Below are 27,700 nucleotides of genomic sequence, written 5' to 3'. Positions count from 1 at the left end.
TGTACAGTATTAAACTTCTTTTGGGAAGATAAGTGGGTTAACAGATAACACCTGGTCTGTGTGGTCTGCTGGTCTGTTTTTGCTCAGCTGAAGGGATCAGACACTGATATCTGGGAATATTTTTGCTTCCTTGTTCAGAGTCACTCTGGACTTTTATGTATTTTGAGGCATTAAATAGTAGTTTTGAAGTGGCAGTTGGAGACAGTGTTAAGAAGTGTCTGTTCTTGGAGTAACGTGCCCGAGCTACAGAGACTGATCTTTTGCTGTCCATCAACTTCAAGCGTATCTAAGACACTGCACATCTTTGAAGATAACATTTAATATGTATTGTAACTATGTGGTATTATACTTGGCTTTGAACTAAGAACTGGGAAGTGGGTTTAGACTAAATATGCACTTTTTGACCAAGACAGGCCTGATGAGCTGAACTTGCTCACTTCATGGCATAAGAAGCTTTGCTTATTTTTATATAATCTAGGTGTTTCTAAGGACATGAGGGAAAAAAATTACTGCACAAAATGCAGTTAAATTAGTTGAGATTATTCTCTGGGTAGCAAAGCACAATTTATTGCATTTATGAAAAGAACAGAGCTGTGTTCTGTGACACAGTTATCAATAAGCTGGGTCACTGGCTTCGTGTGAAAAAGCTGGGCTGTTCACATTTCAACACTTTCTGCTCCATTTATTGGAATGAGAGATTGTCTTCTGAGAGCGCCTTTGAGAGTATTTGGGTTCTGGTCCAATTAGTGGTGATCATTACAGAGATCTTCAAAGAGGTAAAAGCCATCCACACAATGTGTCAGAAAGTGCAAAACCAAATGGTCCTGACCACCAGATATGATTTAGGGAAGCAGTCCAAAATTCCATTTGGGGCATGAGGACCCAGCAAGAAAGAGAGTTGTGATCTACAAGTAAAGGCATCAAGTAACCTTCAGCGCACTGAGTGTGTTTTATAACATTTTTGTTTACAAAATTATGTTCCAACATGGGATTTCATACTGCCTTTTAAAATGTTTATTTATAATGGGGCTAAATTGAGAAGCGCTATTTTTTATTAAATATACCAAGGTATAAAATCTCCTTGAAAGCCTGATATGTAAACAATCCACCTACTTCTGAGTATGTGCTGTGAGATAGGCTATAAAAATCAGATGTATTTACATGGACTTTACTTTTGAGGGGATCATTTCCTTTCAAATGAAACATTTTGCCAGAGTAGCAACTTCGACACAGGTATGATTTATGGGCAGGGTATTTCCCATTAACACGGTTTTCTCTAACCTGTAAGGTTGCTCTCCAGTGTGTGTCCGAAGGTGCCGGGTCAGGTTTGCAGATCTTGGAAAAATCTTGCCGCAGTATCTATTGAGAGGAGAGAAACAAGGTCAGATGGATTGCTACAAGGAGCAGTCATGGAATTCATACTGAAATGCTTCGGTTTGGTGCACAGGGAATAGGAAAAGATTTTTTTTTAATGGCATTTGTTATAAATAATGATTCGAATGGTTAATTTCATCTTGAAAGGAAACCTCTTTTTCTAATTAAAGCAATCTGAACATTACACAGGAAACAGAAAAGAGCCTTTCCTGGCAGCTATGTAGTTTGGCTGTCATCTTCTGAAATCAGGAGCAAAAGGGATTTTTTTTAGCAGTGCCAAGGCTCCCTGTTTATTAGGAGCACACAGTGGTCACCTTCAGTTGTTAAAATTTTTCTGCTGAAATACCTCTTTATCTCAGGCTGCTTACTTTGAACTCTCTGGCATTCTTGGCCTCCCTCCATCTGTATCATCTCTGGATTAAATGGTGATCTTCTCCAGATCTCTAATTGTTCCCTTGTATACTTAAGAATGGTCTGGGTGTTCCTCTGTTTGATTTTCCCTTCCTCTCTTTGGAGAGACATTGGGTTCAGCTCAGCACTTTGTCTTGACTGCAAAGTGGAGAGTGGTAACTTACTATATACACAACCCATTTTATCACTGTGACATAGCTGTCAGTTCTCCGATGCCTTTGTGCTCCCCTTGTGAATCACATATGGAGAATATTTGTGTTCCAAAACGATATAATCAACTATAGACACAACAAACCCAAAATTACTTTTGATTTTTATCCAAGTACACAATACGCAAATGATAAAATTAGCCATGAACAAATAAGCCAGACCAAATAGTTTCCCAACATTCACTGGCTATAGTACCAGACAAGCAGAGTGAACACTGGCCAGGTTGGAAAGTCTCCAATTGTAAACTATTGGTCAGACTGGAGAGACTCTATCCAGTACCGGATTTTCTTGATCAGAGTATTTTCATTAAGCACAGAACTAGTCAGACTGAGATCTCCACTGAGTACAGCACTACCCAGAATGGAGTAGTGATGTAGTGATACAGCGATACTCAGAATGGATTACACTGACAATAGAGATATTGCTTCCTGAACAACCTTGGTTGTATATTATGGATTTTGAGCTGCTGATCATGAAAATCACTGTGAAAATTCCCCATCCTGCACTTTTTATTTGAAATCACCTCTATTTATTACTTCAATTCATAATTTATCAGTATAACTGATACCAAGATTAAGGAAGGCATTTTGGTTGGTCGACAAATCCAATAAGTCATCAATTACAGACAGTTTGAATAATTTCTAGTGAGACTGGAGAAAATTGCATGGAAGGCATTCAAGGACATTGTTGAAAATTTTCTTGGCAACTACAAAGCATCAAACGATGTACAAATGGTTCGCAACATGCTTCAAGCATACAAAACCATGAAATGCAACATGTTACTAAAGATTCATTTTCCATTCAGAATTCTTCTCCGAACATCTTGGCACTGTCGGTGATGAACACAGTGAAAGGTTTCACCAGGACATTGTGGTCAAGGAGAAACGGTATCAGGGCAACTGGAATCCATTAATACTGGCTGATTATTATTGGACACTTAAGCGAGAAGCCTCCTGAATTGTTGAGCTCCTCCAGCCTTTGTGTGTGTGTGTGTGTGTGTGTGTGTGTGTGTGTGTGTGTGTGTGTGTGTGTGTGTGTGTGTGTGTGTGTGTGTGTGTGTGTGTGTGTTGCCTTTAATCCCAGGAATGTTGCTTGAATGTTCAGTTATTCCAATAGTCCAATCCCTTTGACCCTTACATCTCTGCCCAACTCTGTTTCTCTGCAAAATTTCCTTCTTGAGAATACACCCAGTTTTATTAACTATTAAAAGTGGTGCAAATAATGATGATAAGTAATCTGCTGTACAGTTATTGCCCAAGTGAAAAATCATATATTCCACTTAAACCAAAGAGTTACAATTTGTCTAATACATAAACACACCAAAGATTGCCCAAGTTCAAATCATGGATCATTATGGTGAAAGAGTAGACTAATTAGCCAATAAGTTCAATAGCCCATTCATTCTCCAAGTCAAGATGAAGATAGGGTTGTACTAGATGATAAGTGTTGAAATAAGTAATACAGATTCCCGATTAATATCTGGAATCAAAATAACTCCCATTAAGTCATTAGAACAAAAGCTCATTTACTAGGTCGTAGCTACTGTGCCTAGTAAACAGGCATACAGCAAATGGCTGCCATGCTGTGAAGCTGGTGGGATCAAGTTTGATCTAAGAGTAAAGCATTCTCCTTAAATGGGGCACAAGAGAAGTCAGGAAGTTTTCCACAAATAAAGTAACCAACTGTCAGTCAAATCTAGCTGATAAGACTCAGCTCCAGTTCATTGTTGAGTGATCCAATTTGGTTTCCTATAATTCAACATAACCTTAGCGAGAGTTCATTGAGGTCTGGCTTCGAATAGCTAAGAATCATTCTGAATCTCAATTGTATTATATTTTCCCTAGGTATGAGGAAAAATGGCTGCCATTCTCATTATTTCATAATGGCAATTTGCAGAAGAAAACGCAGTGAAAATTTAGCATTGCTGCTAGCGTGATTCTCAATTTGAGGAGAATGTAATTACCTGCAGGTGTACCGTTCCTTGCCCTTTCGCAGCAGGCTTTCTGGAATGACGGACGGGGGTGCCCTAAAATCAAACATTGAGGGGACAGACCGGAGGAGGTCATTGGCTTCTGGCTTCAATGAACTGAAACCTTCCAGCTTCTCTGCCATGTTCTCAATTGCTGACATCTGACGTGCAGGGAAAGAAATGGAAGGGAGAGAGAAAAGAAATTACATTTTATCAAGAGTTTCACCTAAATTGAATACACAAATATTTGTTCTCACATCTTGGTTAATTATATTGAGGCTTCCAAGACAAAATACATACTAACACTTTTTCAAAATATTTAAACATAAAAAGTAACTTTATTGTTCATAAGTAAACCTCAACAGCTTTGTCTGTTCTTTCACTGCATGTGGGGAAGCTGTCTTCTTTGTTGGGGATTTATCAGTGATGTTTCTTTAAAATTTTGCTCCACTTTCTCTCAGGGAGTAGCTGATCTAGTTATTCTCCCCCCAATTAATTGCTTGCATTTATAGTAAATACCTTTATTCTGCCGACTGATCCAGCCGCCCACTCTCTTCTTTCACACTATATGTCTCGGCCCTAGTTACAAATTGCATTGTACAAGGCACCTCTGCCAATTTGCAAAATGTCTTTCATCAAACATTTGAAAATCTCTAAGGAAAGTCTAGATGCATTTACTTGTCACACAGCATATATGAAAGCACTGGAAGGCACTGGGGTCTGCCTGTGCTCAAGCTTTATTCATAATCATTCATAGCTGCTAAAACATTCCCTGCACAATGCAACTGGACAGCACATTTGTCAATATGAATGATACTGACATCACAGATCAAAGGGCAGACATAGGTAATAATGATGCTGCTGTGTGCTACAAGGGAATTCTTCCCACCACCAGCCAATCTTTTATCAATCTGTACAGATACATATACAGTATAAGCAAATATATATATTTGTGCTGTGTGTAATTTTAAATAAAATATTGCTTTCTAGGTTCTGTGCAAACCATGTTTTAACAAAAATACACTAAAATTTTCAATAAAATTAGGATAACTGATTAGAGATTAAGAAATGAGATGAAGCCTTTAAGTTATGATATCTACTTATGGGACAAAGGTGGAAAGGTCTTACACTTACTAGTTAAGTGAAAGGATAATGAGAACACAGGAAGTTATTTTATTATTAATTCATCATCAGAAGCAGCTTCGGGAAAATGGTTTTGAAATAAATGATTCTAAGAACCAGAACAGTTTTTTTTCACCTAAATAAGATAGGTTGTTACTATGCCTACCCATTTTAGCAGGGTAATATCCATCGACTGAGAAGGGGATTTAACTTTAATACAATTGCTTGGGTTCAGGAGAAGGTTGATGGGAGGCAGATATTTAGGCAGCAGGTATTACATCATGTGAGAAACTGGGATCTGTTCAATAATCCTTGTTGGAAATGTCTGTGAAGTCTCTTAATTTAACCAATATTCTGTAGTTATTAATGCTTAAAAACTGCTTTAAATTTGATGCAGTATTTCTGTCATCATTTGTTCCATAAATTAAAAATCAACTGATTGCTATTATAGTCAAAACCAATCAAAGTAATAGAAGAAATAATTTAGTAACTACTGCTAGGTCCAAATAGAATTAGAAAAGACTGTTACACTTCAAAAAGATGAAGTATTTGGGCAAAATTACATTTAATATTTACCATCTGTGTGTGCCTGCAGTTCTCACTGCAGGTTCATGTGCCATAGTTACTATTTGGAAAATCGGAGATAATAATTTTAAAAGTGATCATAACAAATGTTCACCCCAAAATAATGTGACTATTTTTTATCTATCAGGTATTGCAGGAGGAAGGAATATTCTGGTCAGTCAATATGGCGAAACTTGTAAACACATTCTTTCTGCTTTGTGTATAGAATAAACATAATAACACTACCATTCAATCAATAGTCCTGAGTAGAAAGAATGTCTTACGCTTTAGCAGAGGGAAGATAATCTTAAACAGTTCTGGAAAAGGATAAGGACTATTCTCGGTACCTGGGTGAAGCTGAACTGATCTAATTAATATACTTTCAAACTCATTCATCTCATTACAGGACCTTGGATCATTTCACTGACCACCACAAAACTGGAAAATGAAGCATTCCCACCAGCCTTGTCTCATCTAGACCATTGTAGATGAAGAATAATTTAGGATGCTTTGTATTTTTAAATACAAAGTGATTAATTATATCAATCAATATGATACGATCAGGCTTTAATTGCTTATCAAATTCCTAAAATAAGTTATTGACATTAGAAGAAAATATTACCTTTCTAAAGCATTAATTTGATAAAAACAATTGGTACAAAAAAGCTTAATTTTCTTTTAAAGGGAACAAACTCTTAGCAGTTACAAAGCTATACAGATGTAAGACATACTTAATATCAGTAAATGGCAGTATTACTTAGCAGCTGAATAATTTGTGATTTACTTTCTCACAATCACTGATCTTATCTCCAGCCAGATGTCTGAATAAGGAAATAATGCCACTCCCTCCTAATCCCATTGAGGCTGTTAACCTTGTACTGATGCAATCCAGTATTTAACTCTATTCCCAGCACAAATCAAGTATGCAGACGACGCCATTATTGGACAAAAGCAAATATTTATAAACTTTTTTTGTGAAAGCAAAGATATGATCAACAATAGACTAAGCAATTATCACAGACTCTGCTATTCACTGGCTCTAATCTATAGGTGACAGAAATAAATACAAGTGGGTTTTGAGAGGCCCTGATATCGGTTCAGTTACCAGATGGAGTGATTTAGAACTCAGTCTACTGTGTGAATTACTTAAATACTGCTTGTGATTATGGTAATGCAATCTGATCCTGAAGTAAAATGGCAAACATTTACACTTTTATTTAGAGGAGGGAAAGGAAGAGAAGGGAGTGTGGGAGATTTTAAATCATCCTGAGTTATGCACCAATTAATAAACCTTTCATTTTGATCCTTATGAATTATGGTTTGGAATTATAAGCAGAGGAACTTACCCAAATTCTTTGATCTGGCAAGCGGAACTAGGGAGTAGGACCAAAATACAAAAATAAATTACAATCCACAAATTGTGACTCTTTCAGCTGCCATAATTGTTTACAAATGACAAATGATATTGTTTGCATTGGCCTCTGATGAGATTTTCTTTCCCCAAAAGCATAAATACCAGTTATTAAGTGGTCTCAAATCAATTCTTTACAATGTGCTTTAGATTTTAGATCAGGAGTCCGAGTTTGTACCATTCTTCCCAATATGAGCCTAGGTGCAATGTCAAATAAATAACGTGCAGGATAGCTAGATTCTGAAACATCACTATTTCTGTTTATTTTGGTGATCTGAGCCCCTTGTTCTGATGACCTAACTGGGATCCAGATATCAGTCAGGAATCTGTATTACTCTTTTTTAATGTTTATCATCAACCCTATACTGTTGATGTTTGAAATATCAACTAACCTTATCAGACTTAGTCACTGTATATTTTTGAAGTCACAGTTGCTAATATTTACTGAATTTACTGAGTAAGGCCGAGGTATTGTTCCAAAGAGAAAATGCGAACACAGTGGTGCAGCTAGCAGAGCTACTGTCTCACAGCTGCAGTGACCCTGGCTTGATCCTGGCCTCTGGTGTTATTGGTGTGGACTTCGCACATTGTCCCTGTGACCCTGCGGGTTTTCTCCATGTGTGCCTGTTTCCTCCCACATCCCAAAGACTTGCTGGTTGCTAAGTTAAATGATGCTTGCACCAAGTATGTAGTAAGGTCTGGGGAAGGGGAGAAACTGATAAAAATATAGAGAGAATAAAATGGGGTTAGTATAATGTTAATATAAGTATTTTCATGATGATTAGCATGGACTAAATGGGTCTGTTTCCTTACTGTGTAGCTTTAGTGCTCGATGCTTCTATGAACATTGAAATTTTTCCACACATTGACCAGTGGATTAAGAACAGAAAATGCTGTAAGTGTTTAACATGCCAAACAACATCTGTGAAAAGAGAAACAACTCAAGTTTCAGGACTGAGGCCCTTCAATTGACAAATGTTCTCAGATCTGAAACTTCACCTAACTTGCTTAGTACTTCAAGCATTTTCTATTTTGTTTTCATTTCAGAGTTCTAGCCTCCACATTTTTTAAAATTTTCATTGACTCTGTGGATCCCCTCCCATGATCAATCTTCTGGATGGTCAATCTTAGAGCTCCTGAGAGTTATAAGGTCACCAGGAAGGGTCCTAAGAAGGGACCTAGGAAAGTTAGAAGGGGAGATCAGAAGACCTGCTGAGTAGGATTCCCAAAAACCTCAAGTGTTCTACATATATGTGAAGAACAGAAGAATGACTAGAGGGGGAAATATGCTTGGAGGCAGGGGAGGAATGAGAGTCTTTAAAAAAATACTTTTCTTTGTTGTTTACCAAGGAGAGGGATTTTGACAAATGTGAAAGTCAGCTTGGTACAGGCTAATATGATGGGGCTTGTCAACGTTATGAAAGGGGATGTGCTGGACTTTTGAAAAACATTTAGTTAGTTAAGTCCCCAGGACCAGATGGGATATTCCCAGGTTACAATGGGAAGTGAGCGAAGAAAATGCTACATTTTGGGCGATGATCTTTACATCCACACTCAAAGTAGTAGCAGATGATTGGATGGCGGAAAATGTTATTCCTTTGTTCAAGAAAGTTAATAGGGAATTATAGACCAGTAGGTCCTACATCAGTGGTGGGCAAAGTCATGGAGAGGATTCTTGGGGACAGGATTTATGAGCATTTGGAGAAGCATAGTCTTATTATGGATAGTGAGCATAGCTTTGTGAAGCACAGGGTGTACCCCGTGAGCCTGACTGAATTTCTGGAGGAGGTGTCAATACAAGTTGATGAAGGTAGACCAGTGGATGTTACATATGTGTATTTTGGTAAGCTGTTTGACAAAATTCCCTGTAATAGGCTCTTTCAGAAAGTCATGAAGCTTGGCTGCATGGATTTGGAATAGGTTCGCCCACAGAAGGGGGGGGGGGGAGTAGACGGAGCACATTCTGCCTGGAGGTCAATGCTAGTGACTGGCGATGTTCCACAGGAAACTGTTCTGGGACATCCCCCCACCCCCACCCCCACCACCACTCTTAGTGATTTTTTATAAATGACTCAGATAAGGAGTTGGAAGAGTGGGTTAGTAAACCTGCAGATGATATGTAGGTTGTTAGTGTTGTGGATAATGAAGAAAATTGTCATAGGTTACAGCACGACTTAGATAGGATGCAGAGCTGGGCAGATAAAGTTCAATCTGGAAAAGTATACAGTGATACACTTTCGAAAATTGAACTTGAAGGTAGAGTGCAAGGTTAATGGGAGGATTCTTAGCAGTGTGGAGGAACAGAGAGATCTTAGATTCCAAGTACATAGATCCCTCAAAGTTATTGTACAAGTTGATAGGATAGTTAAGAAGGCATATGTTATGTTGGCCCTCATTAATTGTGTGATTGAATTCAAGAGCTGTGAGATAATGTTGCAGCATCAGAAATCTCTAATTAGACCATGTTTGGAGTATTGCGTTCAGTTCTGGTTGCCTCATTGTAGAGTAAAAATGTCGAAGCTTTAGAAAGGGTGCAGAGGAGATTGGAGTAGAGGGCATGTCCTGTGAAGGTAAGTTGAGGGAACTAGGCCTTTCCCTTTGGGGTGATGGAGAAATGGGAGTTGATTTGATAGAGGCATAGACAGAATGGTCAGCAAGCATCTTTTTCTCTGGGAAGCAAAGGCCAATTACCAGAGGACATCCATTTAAGGTGAACGGTGGAAAGTTTAGGGGAATTGTCAGAGTAGGAGTTTTTTTTACACAGGAGAGTGGTGGCTGCTTAGAATGTACTCTCGAGGGTGGCAATAAAATCTGATGCAATATGGAAGTTTAGGGCATTCTTCGATAGGCACATGATTGAGAGAAAAAAGAAGGGTTCTGGGCTATGGAGGTAAGGGCTAGATTAATCTTGGATGAGGTTAATATAGGTTGGCACACCACTGTGAACCAAAGGGCATGTACTGTGTAGTTGTGTTCTATATTCTATGTTTAAATTACTAATAATAGATCCCTTGTTAAGGTATCCAATATCATTAAGCTGTATAAATGAAGAACAGTGACTGCAATAAACATGAATATTTTGATTTAAAAATTAAATCATAAAGTAATTTAACCTTGAAAATTCTGACATGATAAGTATTAACCTTGTAAATAGGTCATTAGAATCAAAGCGACAGCATAAATCCAAGTATTTACAACATTTGCTCTCCCTTTCCATGAACTGCCCAGCCTAATTCACAACTTTAATGAGTGTTAAATATACGATAACAGCATCAGAGCTTTTTATTACTGAAGAGTTGGGCTCAAGATTTCAGATAATTAAAAGTTATCAATTAGATATGAATTGTTTAGAATATGTCTTCTTTTGTCTTGAGTAATAAAGCAGCAAAATTTGCTTTCTTAAATTTATTTTAAAATGCATTAGAAACTAATGGGTCCAATATAAGTGACCTGGAATCAGAAGTCTTGAATATTGAGTGTCTTTAAATGGTATCTTGCTATTAATTAGTATTCTTGTAAAAGTAGCAAGAATTGGTGATTAAAGGAAAACTTGGTTCTATAAACAACCAAGAAAGCAAATATCATCCTGGAAGATGATGTAAGTGATGCCCTCATCAAAATGCTGCAGGAAAATCTATTGACCTTCTCTTTTTTTTACTGTGTTTAAAGAAGAGGGGAGGTAGTGAACAACTCTGCCGAAGATGAGACCCCACTCATAAAGGTGAGGCTGCATAAATCCAGCCCAGTTTTAGTGGTGCTCATTCATAGAGGAGCTAGCAATGTAATCTCTACCAGCCAAGAACATTACTTACAGGTGAGTGTTAAAGCATAACTAATGCCATATAAAACATGTGATTGACACTGACAATGGGATTTCAAGGAAGTAAATCTAATAATTCTGATTTTTACCTTATTCCACAAAACTGATAAGAACCCACTATACCTTTAATGATTATAGATTAATGTCTGTACCAAATAAAACCGTGCATTAGGCTAATCCTCAACAAAAAGTTCCAATGATTTTAAAATAGTACCTAAAGAAATTTAATAACAATGTATGCAGTAGAGCTGAAGGGGCATCTGGACATTTAACTAAGGTGGAACTAATCAGCCTTTACCAAACAATGACATAGCATTCGTCCATTTTCGTTTATGGCAGCTTAAACCCTGCATCATTATATTAAAAAAAGTTTCCACAGCTCTTATATTCACATTCTAATTATAGTTAGCAATTTGATTAATAATGATTATATCCATGTTAAATATCACAATTTTTGCCAGTGACCTTTAATCTTAAACACATGATCAGTGAAACATGTTAGTCAAAACTGAACGAGCTGTCACACCAGATGTTTTAGGAACCTAAATAACAATATTACTTTGGCTCTAAATTATTCCACATAAATCAGAAAGAATTTCAATACCCATTCTTTCAATTCACAGAAGTGTCTAAAGAACGACAAGGCTGCAATCCAGTGGTCATTTTGCAATCAATAGAATGCACCACTTCATTTGTTACCACTCCATTTATGTTTAGCTGTGAAAGGGAATTAACATGAAATTTACCCAGCTCAAAATTCCACCACAGCTCCAGCAATTCTTTTTGCTAGCTGGTGATCAATCTGTTTGGACAAATGTGCAGTGGTAAAATACCATGAACATTTCAAATGTAGGGGCTGCAGCAGGATTAACTATTTCAGACTCAGGAACCTGGATCCGCAAACTGAGACTGGGCTGGAAGATCAATGGCTGAGAGCGAATGTATTGAATAAGTAAATGTGTCTAACCTGCTTTGCTGTAAATTTGGGCCATTTACTGGGCCCTGAACTGTTAGTTAATTGTTTAGTACAAAATATGAAAGATGTGACTGATGTTGATGCTGATCAGCCGGGACAGGCGTTTTTTTTGACCACCCGACAAATGGGGATAGATTAATGCAAAAGGGCTAGTTTTATTTAGAGCACACAGTTACAGGCAAACTCATAATGATATCAAACCAGAAAAGATGTCTGCTTCAAGTCAACAGAGCCCTATATTCCATTTTACATTAAAATATGGGAAATCTTGTTGTATGTCACTGCTTTAGAAGGTTGCTTCTGGTTGTAACTTGGGCTCATTTCCTGGTGACCCCATTGGCAGCACAGAATGAAGGGGACACAAATATTCCCAGCTCCTATCCAATACATTAGAGGGGGAAAGAAGGATCAGAAGTTGGAGGGTACAGCTGAACTTTAATACAGCAAGTTTATTTACTGTCTATGAATTCATGCAGATGAAGGCTTATCTAATTTCTTTTAGCGCTTTGCACCTGAAATAAAATGGAGAGATATGTAGAAAAACCTAGTGCTGGTTTACATCATAAATGAATCCTAGTAATAAACTCTGAATTGGATAACTGGATATTGTGCAGTATGGATATGCGCTCAAACATAAGATATTCAGACAATTATGGGAGTGACCAGGGTCAGTTACACACAAAATGCTAACTGAATCCCACACAAGTGTGAAAAGAAAAGGAAAATGAGGGGTGAAGTCTAATGATTCAAAATTCTGTAAATATCGAGAGAGGAATAAATGCAATTAGATGGGGTGATTTCATTTGGAAGGTTGGACCAAACATGGTCTCAATTCCTTCTTTAATTTAAGTAGGAATTGTGTTTCTTAATTGTCAGTGGTCTGAGTAGCTGAAACAGTCATTGCAAACTGTATTAAGACAGCAAAGTGGTTTCCTCACTCACTGGCCTGCACTGACCTTCGCCACTGGTTGAGGAAGGCACTACTACCAGTTAAATAGCTGTGAACAGTGATTTCAAAACAATTGGATCTGCACAGGCTTATGCATTACAGATGTCTTAAAGTGGAACCAGTTGTCATGGAACTTGTCCTGGAATATACTGTAAATATAACAGGTCCTACTGCACTGGGGCTGGAAAACAATACTGAAGCAACTTGCAGGAAGCCGATCGGCAGCATTGCAGTATAAATGCATGACTTGGAATTATATGGCTTATTAGACGTCACCAGTTCAAACTCTCCTAAATGACTGAGTGCAAAGAATCTTTATTTCAAACGTGATCTAAGCACCAGGGATTTAATCCTTTCCTATCATTAGCTTCTCTCTCCATTTAATGTCTGCAAATAACTATTTCTCATCTGTTTCTTATTGCTATAGTTAGAATACCCTTACACTGTAATGTGAACAAATGCATTTACCATGGTATATTTTGTTTCTATTTAGGGTTTTTGAGTAAGTGATATCACAGCAGGCTACCCTAATGAAATGGTCAACATCTGAGGGACAGAAATATTATCATTATAGTCTTGCAGTCTTATACATGAGATAGGGGAATCGTGAATCGCCGTTTCGACATTTCTTACCCTCAAAACACGTTTTTAAAAGACATTTAAAACTTGATTTTACTACCATTTCTGTTTCTTCTTCGAGTGTTAGGAGAAAGCATGCAAATGCCTTTCCTGGATTGCCTGCAGACACTCATTATCTGGTTGGCTAACAGGTCTAGTGGCTGGTCCAGTGAAAACAGGCCAAACAGTGCCCAAAATGGAATAGATTTATTGGAACAGATTTGAACACAGGTTCATGGGACCAAAGATCAATATTTTACTTTTGTTTCAGATTTTCTTTTCTGATCATCAGTGTTGACAAAGTAGGCATTATTGAAATGGCTGACATGGACATCTCATTCTAAGTCATCCTGACAAGAGGTGTCCCATCTTATTAATCAGCAGAAGTTTGTACTGTGCTTCCAAATATCTTGAGATATTTTATCACATCAAAAGCACTATAAGAATATAAATTGCTCTCCTTCCTTGATAATATAGTAAAACTCTACTTTGTAGCTTGAAGGAAACAATGGAGAGAGGAAACCATAGATAGGGGACATACTCATAGCTGGAAGACCTTCCTACATATCACTCTACATGGAGAACTATCATGCAGCATAACGTTCTTCAAGAACTGAGCTTCAACAGAGGTGAACAAGAGTTGTTCACTCATGCTACAGAGATGGCTCCAGGTGGAAAGAGGGTTTGGGTAGGATGGTGATCCAGCCAATCATGCTGATGCCTCACAGCTGTTTTGATTTATGTTCAATCCTGACCTTTGGAGCTAGTGCAGGGAATTCTCATGTTCTCCCTGTGACCAGATGGGTTTTCTCTGAATGTGCCACTTTACTCCCGCTTCCCAATCACGTGGAAGTCGGTAGACTAATTGCCCCTAGGGTGTTGGTGAACAGAAGAACCTGAGTGGAGTTGAAGGAAATGTGGAGACAATAAAGTGGATGGGTGTGGGTAGGTGCTTTATGATTAGAGTGGACTTGATAGACTCGTTTCCATAGCTTATTTTAATACTGTAATCATGTGGAAGAGAGCCTTTTTAGTTAAATACAGCTAAAGCCTTTCAGTTCTGTCCAATTGGCAAAAAAATGGTTGTCAAGTCAGGAAAAAGCCAAGATTCTGTGCCTATTTAAAAGGACTATAGGAATAAAATGTACCATAATATGAGAGGATTACAAGTTGTAAATTCTTAATGGAAATTAAATTCTGGCCACTTTTGTGTAGAAGGTTGATCAAAAACATATCATTTTGGAAATTTGCCCTGTTTTTCTGGACACCAACTCCCTGATCTTAAGGAAGTAACTACCCAAAGGAGATACAAATTCAGCTGAAACAACTGGCTGTAATTGTAGTTAAGACTTCTTGATTACTGGTCCAGCGACATATTGTACTGCTCCTTGACAACTGAATTCAGATCAGTTCAATTCAGTTGTTATAACAGCTGTGCAAATTCAAAATGCTATGGCAGACATTTACAATTTGGCTTCTAGGAAAATTAAATTGCTATTATCCTATCAGAAGAGTATTGGTGCAGAGTGGGCATGTCACTGGCTATATAATATCAAATTATCATGAAAACTCACATGGACCAGAAGTGTTCTTCAAGGAGGGACATTTTCTGCCCTTACCTGGTCTGATTTACATGTGACTCCTGTTTCAGATTCTCTTAACTGCGTACAGCATGAAAACAGGCCCCTCTGCCCAACTTGTCCATGACAAACAAAAATGTCCATCCAAGTTAGTCCCATTTGACTGCATAACCCATATCCTTCTAAACCTTTCCCATCCATGTATCTGCCACTATCTATTAAAAGTTTTAATCTCAGTCTCAACCACCTCCTCCAGCCTCTCATTCCTCATACATATAGCTCTCTGGGTTAAAAATCTACCCTTTGAAAGGATCTAATGAAGTACTTCATTGTCAGATGCTTCCCAGGTCAGAGGCATCCTTTGAGGAAGGTAAGTGTGCTGTCCTAAAAGTGTTGTCAAAGATCTGCCCCATGTCAGGGTGATAAGCTAAAATTACGCCCACCACCACTCTACTAACCTTCAAGATGCTGGGAATGTCATGAACTTGCATCCCCTTCCTTCCCAACCTGATGCCAACTCAATGAACACTAAAGCCACATGTGGATTAAACCGAGAGACAAGTTTGAATGTTACTTATGATCCACAGCAGAAGGGGGATACAGTTGCTAGTGTCAGAGTTGGTGGGGAATATCCAACTACATAATTACATTGTTATGCAAAACACCTAATTCTTCTTGACTGATACCTGTTTCCAATAGGACAAAATGAAGGGAGAACCTACTTCATATTTTAAGCTGCCATTGTCAATGATGCAGTGCAATATACCTGCATGAAAATATAATATCTGTTTATGATAGTTTAGGTATGGTAAATTCTAATGGATCTAGTAAATAGTATACTGCAGGAAATATTATGCCTACATATAATAGAAAATGTGCTGTTCTAATGGTTCCAATAAAAACACACTGGTCTAATGTATGCGATACTCCTATATGAAAAAGTCAGTAAATTCAAGTGTAGCTTGTTATAAACCATGTGCATTTAATTAGAAATGCACTCATTACAGGTTTCATATTTCTACAATTAAAATTAATTAGCTCATGGAGTTTAAAATTTATATATAAAACACAGTAATCCAAATGACCTACCTGGTTTGTGTTCCTATGTAATTGTACAAAAGCTACACTGTGCAACTGGAACACAATATTTCAGGCGCATCATAAATAAAACAACTTGATCTGATCCCAATACAAATAACAAACATATTGTGCTGCTGAGGATATAGCACTGTTACAGGAATTAATGACACACTGTGTTACTTAACATTCTTACATGCTGTAAATGAAAATACACTGTTACTTCAATCTGATAAAAACACTATTAGCATTTCTGAAATGGTGCCAATGAACAGGGAAATCGAGTTACCTGTGGATGGAATAAGAAATTTGGAGTAGGCTTCATGTACTTCTCCTTCAGTCCTTCTACTGGGTCAGAAAGTTTCCTTTTTTCCACTCTACTTTGACAAAATATGAACAAAATTGACAATATTAATCTTGGTTGGAATAAAGCAATGAGGAAACTAAACAGTTTTCAGTTTATGGCCTGAACTAACTAGCTAGTATCAGACAAAGTGAAGTTTTATTCCTCACGAGATCACTTTTGGCTCTGTGATTTTCTGTCAGTCTTGGCTTCAGATACAGTTAATTGGAACAAGTGACAAATCTGTCATTGTATGAGCATAAAGATAAAGCTTACAGAGGGTGCAGATTTGCTCTGATCCAATCGGTTAATTCAGAGTTGTTTTGTCAGAAGCAGGTAACAAGTTGCTTGTCCTTCTCTGCGATGAACTATTATCAACTCATATTATGTAAGTATGGGAAAGACCACTATTTTAAAATAGGGAATAAAAAAATTAAAATAAAGCTATTCAGTCATAAACCAGCATATCTTTAAAGATGCTTTTGGCAAGAGGAAGGCAAGATGACTGGATAGCTGGATAGCTTAGAGAAATGAACATGGAGAAATAAATGATGGCAATAACATAATTTATCAAGTTCTGCTACATCCTATTGCAGTTTACAGCACTTATTTAAGGATAACATGGCAAGGAACTGTTTCACTGGGTTATTTTTTTAATACAAGGTATATGGTATATGGTACAAGGTATATATGGTATATGGTATATGGTACAAGGTAAATATGTATCCAGGACAAAGAAGCAGGCAAGGGAAAAAAAAACTTTGCAGACATGACCCACCCAGAAAACTGCCTTTTCCAAAAGCTCTCTTCCAGAAAGCATTATAGGGCTATGAAAACCAAAACTTCATGTCATTCTAATGGTTTCTTTCTCCAAGCAGTTGTGATCAACCATTCTAGTTAGGCTCCCCTCCATCCTCCTTTATGTATTACCACACACACTGCAAACACTTTAAATCATATTTTATAATGCTGTTTGAAATGCAAATATATGCTGGTACTTGTGTATTTATACACATTTTATTCTTATCACATTAACCTCTACATTTATTATTATAAAGTTCTTTGTTCTTTATAATTGTTGAATATTTTTGCTTTTTGTTGCATGTCCAACACACCACAGTGAAAATGAAACGATTTTACAACTTCAACAAGTTAGGAATATAAAGAATTTGAAGGTATTGACAATTATAATGAAAATGAAGATTTGAAGAATGCATTCATTGGCAGCACTGTACGACGGCAGTTCATTATCTACACTAGGTGTCTGCACTGATTTTGCTCATTTACAGTCAATCAAAAGAACGCACCAGCCTACACTGGATGAATTCCTCCGGTGATAACTATTGGGAACAAATACACATTTTTATATTCCATATCAGTAATATTTGTAGTGTTCTAATTTGTTCTGTTATTCATTTAAATATATAAGTTGTTACTTCGTTAAATAGTAGTTTATCTTTTTTGCACCATTTTAACTATTTCCATGAAATTTCAGCTAATAGGGGCAACTGCTTAAACGGACGAAAACGTACTGGTGACAACATGTCCCAATTATCCAGAATCCACTGTACATGTAAATGTATTTTTGTGAATAAAGTTGATCCTTGAAAAGGTGTGAATACTGTCAAGTTGGGAAGTGTGTAGTTTTGAAGGACACATTACACTATGGGAACATATTCTGAGATCCGTTGCAACAATGATGTGTACATGTGCCCTTAACTCTAGATAAGATGCCAAGACAGAAGCAACATGTTGCCTTACCTGTATATTGGATCCATGAAGAAAGGTGTTGGTTTGGCATGCTGCAGAGAATGATCTGAGCTCTTGGCTTGCTCAACACTGGAGATCCTCCGCTCCCCAAACACGTGATTCTTCCGGGGTTCTAACACGGTGCCTGCGTTGGCCCGACTCCTGCTGCTCATGCTCAGATCCAGAGGCTGCTCTTCACTTGCATAATGAGAACTCAGTGGCTTTAAGGTCACGGGTGGAATTGGCTTCTCCTCCTTACGTTTGGTGGTGAGATCAAAGGGTGATTCGGAACTTGCATTCCTCAGCTTCTTCAGCTCGCTGGGTGACTGGGGTTCTATTTTTAAGGGTACACCGCTTAAGTCTCTATCTGGGAATGGGTACATTGATTGAGAAAAGGCAGGGAAAAATTGAAAAGGGAACATGGAAGGGTATGGCAAGGGTCCTACTTTTTTGTCTTGCATGCCTACAAGTCCAGTAGAACCAAAGTACTTCTCAGCGATAGAAGCAATAGCCTTAATAGAGTCATTAACAGCTCCTGTCACTGCAATCTGTTCATCCAGTGGAGGGGATAAAAGTGAGTGATTGGAAAATTCTCTCTTATTGGTGTTTGTAGGGACTGCTTTCTGAGGGCTATTTGCACTCTCTGCTGTAGTTTTGCCATTTTCTTTGTTTTTCTCTTTGTCACTTTCAATGTCGCTTTCCAGATCAGATCCAGAGGTCGTCTCTAAGTCACTGCCACTGGGTGTACTGACATCATCGAGGTCACTGCTTTCTGATTGGTCACTGGTTTTGCCCCGTGGCTTCTCCTGAGAAGTCTTCTCAGATGGGACCCCCAGGGGTCGAACTTCATCTGAAGGAGACTGCCGATTTGCTGCCTTCAAAGCGTCCGGTGTGTTAGGCAGCATTTGGGATGATGGCAACAACTGGCTTTGATGTTTGGTGTTCTGCTCGTTGCTTGACAGCCCTTTTACTGGTGAGCTAGCAGGTATCAATTGAGGCCTGTGATAAAGCCCTGAGGGAAACAGACCAGGAAAGCTAAATGGAAAGCCAGGGGCTGCTGGGAAAGTTAGTCCAGCCGCGTGCCTATTTGCACCAAAATAGTCAGCAAGGCCAGGATTGCTATGATTCAAGTTCACCAAGCTGGACTTCTCCAAAGTTGGAGCATTTGCAAGGGTAATGCCTTGACCGAATAAGCCCCCTGTGGTGAAATGGTTCTTCCCTTCACAAAATCGTCGATGCTTGTTTAATGATGAGGTCGTGCTGAACATTTGACCGCAGTCCTTGCACTTGATCTGTGTTCTGCAATCTGCGTGCATTCTTTTATGGCGGCACAAGTTAGAAAACTGTGTGTATGATTTGTGACAAACTTCACCTGCAGATGGAAAAAAATGGAAACAAGTTAATCACCACATATCTCTACAGCTGTAGCAGTGAGAACATTGGAGCAATATGTTTAGAGCATCCCCTCCACAAAGATTATCTGCTAGAGATGTGAGCATTTCAGTAAAATATACATTGTATCCCAACAACTTTATGGTCCACCATAGCCAATAAGTACCTGAAAAATTCCTGATAAAATATCACACTTATAACTTAAACATGCTGTTTCATTGTAACTAGGAAACCCAAGATTTGCTTCTTTTGTAAACCCTGATGAGAATGCTGTTCCATTTTAAAATTGGCTGGGTGATAGATTTAGGTAGAATAACCAAGATAAATAGAGCATTAATATTGGTGTTGACGGAATTGTAGGAGAAGTTGTAAATGGAAAGTGAAACAGTTTAATTTCAGATATACTGCCGTCATCAAGTGGCAGAGTCAAATGCAGAATACACTTCCTCAGCAATGCACTTGACATTTAATGGCTTCTAAGGAGGATGAGTATTTTAATTTAAATTGATTCAAATTAAAGCGGGTTTTCACGCTCTCCATTCCCACTGGGAACTGAACCAAAATGACAAATTTATTTTAGGTATAACTGAGAGAACCTCCAAGAAGACTGTAACTTTGTCATTGGGTTTGAAGGCTTGTGTGCACCGATGACCCAGAGAGTGGTGTTGGCTGGAGTCGGCTTTATGTTTTGGCTCTTGGTAGGGTCACCTATGCCAAACAGATCAAAGGGTACAGGATAGGTTAAGAGTGTTTCACCACTCCTCCAGGTTTGGGGGTTCAGCTCCAGGTTAACAACCCTGAGTGATGAAAGAAAATTGTAACGGAGACGGCAATCAAGAATCCTTTTGCTCTGAGTGCAAAGGCATTCCCGAATCTCCACCCTGCACCTGCATGACTGACAGTAGTGAAAACCCAGAGGAAGCTACCGACATGATGAAGCAACCCTGAACACCCAGAGACGGAGGACCTTCGGTGCTGCCCTAAGTGGAAGCGCCATTACAGGCAGTAAGTAAGTAACTGAGAGGAATCAAAAATATCCTGTACCACTGGGTTTTAAAAAAATCAACACTTGCACTTAAACAGCCTCAGATCAACCCAGAGCACCTTACAACTGATAAGGTTTTTTGATGAGTAGACTGTATGGTAATGTAGAAATTCAGCAGGTACTTTGAACTGAGCAGATTCAAATCAGAAGTGTGATATTGTCTATGTAATGTTCTATGAAGGTAATGCCTGAGATATATACATTGGCTAAGAAACCAGGGACAACTCTCTTTATCTTCAATGCTTCAGTATTTTTTACATCATTCTAAGACAGGGGTTCCCAGTGTAGGGTCCACAGATCCCATGAATCCCACGATTAATGGTAGGGGTCCATGGAATAAAAAAGGTTGGGGACCTCTGGTTTAAGAGGACAAACAAGACAATGGCTTGCTACTTCACCTGAATTATAATGCCATGGCTGCTATGTACCGTATTGGACCCAAGTCCCTGAGTCGGTAGATTTCATCCAGTGCACCACCCAATTCCTAGCAGCTCTAAATATGAGATTTTAACCCATTTCTGGTATGCATTTTAACAAGTCATTTTCTCTATTTGGGTTGAGTTGAAACTCCCATTCTACTCAGTATATACCTGTACCAGCAGTTACTGTAGTGGCTTAGTCTGCTTGAGTGTTCTTGTGCAGGCTTTGTTTGATTTGAGCAGATCAGTTTGGAGGTCATTAAGTCTAATTGTATGGCCAAGATTTCAACTAATGCTGTTGCCTAAGGAAAGTTATATATAAGGCAATGACTTTTCCCTTCTATGCATGTGAAACTGACTAATTAGAACAGTTAGAACAGTACTTTGCTCTGAATTCCCATTATGCAGTAAGTACAGTTTTTGAATGGAACCAGATGTTATTCTTCTAAGAACACTGGAGCCTCAGATGGTATCTTGGGATCTGCACTTGTTAATAATGAATTGTTGCTGTAGTCATACTCATCCTTTGCACATCAAAGCAGGAAAACAATGGGTATTGAGTGCTCTGAATGACTTGTCAACAACTTTTTTTTAACATTTGGAAAAAACTGACAAAGTATCACAATGCAATGATCCCATCGCTATTTTAAGCAGAAAAGAAGGAAGCTCAATTGAATGTATCCCATCCTGCACTCCAAGTTCCCATGGTCCTACAATCACGTCCTCTACTTCCCCTCTTACTGTTCCTGATGGTAGCCTTCCTGCATTTGAATGTTTCTCTAACCTTAGCCATTCACATTAAACACTACAAGATAAATAGAAAGCACTGAAGTGTTTCAATAATGCCAATGATACACTGAAATGGGTTGCAAAATGTTATGTACCTTCCATTAAAGCATTACTTCCTATCTTCTGATGACCATTACAGAGCAAACTATCAATAAACTCCACAGTTACATAACATTACTTCCCTTTGCCCGATTGCTAAATACTTGCACTTTGCAAAAGTTTGTCAGCAACATGAAAGTTAAGTTATTAATTAATGATACTGAACTAAGCTGATTCATGTAACTGCTGGTATATATGCAAACAGCCATATACTAGGTGGAATTGGAGTTCCAACTCAACCATTATCACCAGACTGATCGTTGATAGTAAACTTCTGAAGTGGGTTAAAATATTGTGTAAGATGACAAGAACCTGGAACATGTGGCTTGTAATGTGTGAAAGCAACCCATTAAGTGGATGCTGAACCTCTATATAATAAGTGTAGGTACTTTTCCTGGTTTTAATAGTTCCTGCATAAAGGCCAAAAAACATTTCATTACAATGCCATTGAAACAATTTTTAAAGTGATGGAGCATAACCCAAACACACAATGATTCTGTTCTATAGTGTACAGGACTGGTGCAATTCTGGAACAAATGTTACTCCTCATTTCCTTGCCATATGCAAGGAGTGCATGTAAGGCTGGTTAGCATCTGGACTGAGAACATCCTACTTAACTTGAGTGTGAAGAAAGGAGTTACATTTACCATTTTAAAATGGTTAATGTTAAATGTGGTGGAAATTGCAAAAGGTGACCAATTAAATGCAGAGGCTGGTGGAACAGAAGTTATTTAATTGACAGTAAATTGATACTTCTCTCACAGCAAAATGTGAAATTACCTGGTTAACTCTGGCCTCACACTATAAGAGATACTCTGCTTATCCTATCTATCACTACCCACCCTCTACAACTTATAATTAACTTGTTTTCTCTTCCGCATCTGAGAAAGGAGCTTTGGTCTTTCACTGCATCTTTCCACAAATGTTGCCCAAATTGCTAAATGTTTCCAGTGGCTTCTATTTTTACTATAGAACATAGAATGGTACAGCACATTACAGGCCATTCAGCCCACAATGTTGTGCTGACCCTCAGACCCTGCCTCACATATAACCCCCCCACCTTAAATTCCATATATTATTAATATTAATATTATGATTAATCTTATTCTTTCTTGATTCCAAATTGATATTCCCAAATTTAGGAAACAGAGATAATGCTTGTAAAATAACACATTAACCATTGATCATTAACTTAAAATTCTAAAGTACAATAGAGTAAAACAAACACTCTTGATGAATTAAATTAATTGGCATTAAAATGAAAGCTTGGCCAGAGCAAACTCATGTCTTTTCCTATTGTACCCTGTACTTGCCTATTTTCTTATACATCCAGTCACAGAGATTTTAAAAATAAAGACTACGATTAAAAAGTGAATATATTCCTGTTTTAGTCCTTTAGGAAAAGTGTCACTAGTCTAGTGACTATGAAAACATAAGAAATTGCAGGGTAGATCAGTTGGTCACTCATCTTACTCCACCGTTCCATAAGACTTTTGAAATTCAGTGTTACATTCCTATATTGATTCCAAATCTCTTGATATGCTGAAATCCACTGCTTTCTTTCCTCAATAAAACCGGCAACTGGACTTTCATAGCCGTCTTTGGTTCCAAAGGTCCTCTACTTTCTCGGAAAAGAATTATCTTCTCATCTCAGTCATGTTCTGAACACCTCCTCCAAGGAATTATCACTACTGTATCTACCCTGTCAAGGCTATTTTTTTGTTTGGAAATGGTTTATTAACTTTATCTGGGGATTTTACTGTTATCTCAGATAATCCTCCTGTTATACACCTTGATAATTAAAAAACTTGCCAATTTATTTTCCATAATTTAAGGGAAATACCACTTGTTCATCCTTCAAAGTACGTCACTGCTCCAAGATGTCCTCGTGTTTGATATTATAAGCAAATGGGAATCCAACATGCTACTCTGCCATCCATTAATGTTGATGTCCAGTGTCAATTCACACATGTAATGTTTGAATAAATGGAGACAAACATTAGCCAGCTTCATAGTGGGGGGAGGGGGGGTCAATCCAAAATGAAGTCTAATACTGTTTTGTTAAGTTGACAGTCTAATGCAGTCAGGCCAGTTGTTTCACCCTGCTTCAGGGTGTGTTGGCTTTCAATAAGAAATGCTTCTAAGTATTAAGGAAGATTTAGTAAAGCTGCACTTGCCAATTATAGATTTGTTGGACAACAATATAACAGAGACAAGGAAGGAACTACTGAACTAATTATCTGACCTCTACCATCGCTTGCTAATTGTCACCTGTTTAGCACCTTCATCCTTACTTTTGCTTCTGAAGATCATGAATTGAATCTCAATGCTAGACATCTGAGATAGTACTGCACCACCTGAGGTGCCAAATTGTTGATTGAGATCCTACACCTAAGGTTCTCGTACTATTACTGTGAAACAAAAAGGATGTAGTGCCACTGTTTGATCATCAGCACCAAAAAATGATTGATTATAGCTGGTGGATTTGTAGAAACTGAAGGCCAAGTTTGTCTCAAAAGCAATTATGTTTATATTTTGGAGTACGTTGCAAAGTGGTTTGAGATACTCTGATAATATGCAAGTTTTGAACCTGTTAGCCAGAAAGGTCAGCAGGAAGTAAATGTAAAGGTCGGAGTTTCAGTGAACAGGTGATCGACAGTTAATATCCACTGAATCTTTACAGAATGTGAACAAAGGAAATATAATGATAAAATGTGTAATAGAATTGAATGCATGCAAGATTCCAAACACTATATCTGAACTAGATTCACCGATGAAAGATTACTTGCCCTTTATCACATGATAACCATTTGTCTTTTACAACCAGAAACAAGGCCAAACACATGAGTAGATGGGCCAAATGGCCTGTTCCTGTGTTGTAATTCTCCAACACTTACTTATACAGAGGGATCAAGCCTTGGGGGGGGGGGGGTTTATTCATGGCAAACCACTTTCTGTGTTAAGGGAAATGCTCGATCAGTAACATTGCATTCAGTAATCAATTTAAAACACAATTTTACTAAAATAAAAGAAAAACCTACATTTGTAGGGAAATTTTTATAACCTCAGGATTCCCCATAATATCTTGCGACCATGTAACACTGTTTAATTTGGCTGTATTCATGTATAGTTGAATGACAACTAAACTTGAACTTGAACCTGATGGTCATTTAGTTGTCTGGACACTGTCATAAACTAGGCAAATGATGCAGATAATTCACACACAGTTACTGTAGATTCCAAGAACAGGCTCCTGATCATTTATTTCAGCAGTGTTATTTACGAAACGTTCATGGCTCAGGATGTGGAGGAAATCCCCAAACCTTTCAAACAGTGCCACGGGACGTCACACACCCATGTGAAGAGCCAAAACTCTCATCCAAATGATGGAAATATTTACGAGATATGAAAATGCCCTACAATTGTTATAACTTTATGGATCTTGACCTTCCTAAATGAAAAGCAACAAATTGGGGTAAGCAATGTATGGGTTCAGTGTTCGGAGCCAGATCAGGGTGGAAGAACCTCTAGAATTCTTTAACCCAGGTAATTACAGAGGTTAGATCATCAGAAGTACTGAAAATTAGGTCACTACACTTGAAACATCAAAAGGAAATTTAGAGCCTTATGGGCGTGTGGTAGATCAGCCATGGTCATATTGAAAGGGAGGGCAGGCTTAAGGATCCAGCTGACCTGCTCCTCCTCTTTTCTTGATTTCTTGTGAGAATGCAAGACATTGAACCAGCTGAAGTTAACCTCCATGGGCTTCTGCGCTCCCTGATTCTGATAATCACATGGAGTAGGACTGGATTCACATACTGTCCAGATTGGATAGGGGTGGTGCAGGGCTTCAATGAACCATTGGGTTTTCACCAATCTATCTCCTATTGACAGCCACAAAATAAGCAGACCTAGTCAATACAGTTCCATGACTTGCCATCTCTCTCTGCTGTCAAGCCAACACCATAGGAACTGTAATTCCACAAACTCACCTTGCAATAAAGTAATAAGCATTTTGGTCAAATATATAAGAACTGATTGCACTGATGCAAGTGAGCCCAACTTTTTACTGGGATCAGCAATAATTTGTCAAGGTTCTTGAACAATGAAGTCTTCAGGCAATGTGTAGCACAAACAGACTCAGCCAGGATTGTAATTATTGTATGGTAGAGTGGGGTCCAATACCATGTGACCTGCTCCTACATATACATCCTGTGTTCTTTTGTCCCTTCACATTATTACAGTCACTGCTTCACAAGGCCAGAGACTTGGGTTCTCTACGTTTCCTTCCACATCCCAAAGAATCCATGCATCAGTAGGTTAATTTGCCATTGTAATTTGCCCCTACTGTGGAGCTTAATGATGGAATATGAGCAGGAGGAATAAACTGGGCCTGATAAAAATATAAGGAGAATAAAAAATGGGATTATTGTATAATTAATTTAATTGGTTAGTTGATGATCGGTGTGAACATTGGGCTGAAAGGCATGTTTCTGTGCTGCATGTTTTCATGACTTTATCCTAGCACAGTAAGAGCAAGTATTCCATTAACTCCTGAATACAAATAGGTATATATGATTTGTCAATAGTAATTGGAATTAAAATATAGTAATATAGCCAGGAATGATCATTCTAATGCTCTAAATGGATTATATCAAAAACCCCTTCTGCTTCAATACCTTTTGTCAGTATTAACTTGGCAAGTTATGAATTTGGTACAACCACAGCAGGTATTCATACATACAACAATGTCAACAGAAGTTAACCCTTTTCCTATCTCTACTGCATTAAAAGTAGGATGCTTTAAAAAATGTCTTTGTTTATCAAATGATGCATCTAAAATGTTCAGCGCAATTAATTAAAATAAATCATTGCAAGGTTATTGTGCTGATCAACACTTAATGGAAAATGTTTCTATAGCAGTGATTTATCTCATTTACATTAACTCAAGAGTTCAAATGTAACTTTATAACCCAGAACTGGAATTCCAAACCTTTCAACTTCTCTGCCCATTATGTATGTACTTAGACAGTTAAAGCTTGAACGGTTATGCAGGTGTATTTCTTTTAAAATATTATTATTCGATTTCTATTTCTCAAAATTGATGGCAAAAATTACTGTCATGTGGACTAAAAACTATTAAAACGTGCAAATTAAAGGCGGCACGGCAGTGCAATGGTTAGCACAAAGCCTTACAGTACTAGCGACCTGGGTTCAATTCCTGCTGCTGCACGTAAGAAGTTTGTACGTTCTTCCTGTGACTGCATGGTTTCCTCCAGGTGCTCTGGTTTCCTCCCACAGTCCAAAGATGCACTGGTTGGTATGTTAATCGGTCCTAGATTAGGCTAACATTAAACTGGGGGACTGCTGAGTGGAGTGCTCAAAGGGCTAGAAGGCCTACTCCATGCTGCCAATAAATAATAGCGAATAAATAAATGAAAAATATACTCAGTAGCCTTCTAAACCTAATAAAGTGGCCACTGAGTGTGGGTTCGGGGACATCTGCTGCCCACCCACGTCAAAGTTCAGCATGTTGTGCATTCGGAGATGCCTGTACACCACTGTTGTGAAATGTGGTTACTTGAATTACTGTCGCCTTCCTGTCAGCTAGAACCAGTAAGGCCATCCTCATCTGAGATCTCTCATTAACAAGGCATTTTTGTCCAGAAAACCTCCGCCGACTGGATTTTTTATTTGTTTTTTACACCATTCTCTGTGAATGCCCAAGACAGTTGTATGAGAGAAGCAGCTTCTGAGATACTCAAACTACCCCGTCTGGTACT

At 38.2% G+C, this 27,700-nt stretch overlaps 1 protein-coding gene across 8 annotated transcripts in view; it reads right to left on the bottom strand.

Moving 5' to 3' along the window:
* The window catches only part of mecom (MDS1 and EVI1 complex locus), a 768,103-nt gene that overhangs the window by 35,294 nt on the left and 705,109 nt on the right, over positions 1-27,700 (bottom strand). For 3 of the 8 annotated variants that reach the window (XM_059943765.1, XM_059943753.1, XM_059943793.1), the window contains 5 exons: positions 18,186-19,545; positions 16,371-16,461; positions 6,997-7,023; positions 3,959-4,125; positions 1,282-1,359 (listed from right to left, as the gene is read on the bottom strand). In XM_059943765.1, the coding sequence (XP_059799748.1) occupies positions 1,282-1,359; positions 3,959-4,125; positions 6,997-7,023; positions 16,371-16,461; positions 18,186-19,545 (1,723 nt within the window). The remainder of the gene's footprint in view (positions 1-1,281; positions 1,360-3,958; positions 4,126-6,996; positions 7,024-16,370; positions 16,462-18,185; positions 19,546-27,700) is intronic. The other 5 variants (XM_059943770.1, XM_059943759.1, XM_059943783.1 and 2 more) reach the window with 3 other exon arrangements.

The sequence above is a fragment of the Hypanus sabinus genome, chromosome 2 (assembly GCF_030144855.1).
Source record: "Hypanus sabinus isolate sHypSab1 chromosome 2, sHypSab1.hap1, whole genome shotgun sequence".
NCBI classification, from domain to species: domain Eukaryota; kingdom Metazoa; phylum Chordata; class Chondrichthyes; order Myliobatiformes; family Dasyatidae; genus Hypanus; species Hypanus sabinus.
Note: the sequence above shows the minus strand (reverse complement) of the source record. Positions and strands in the feature narration are given on the sequence as shown.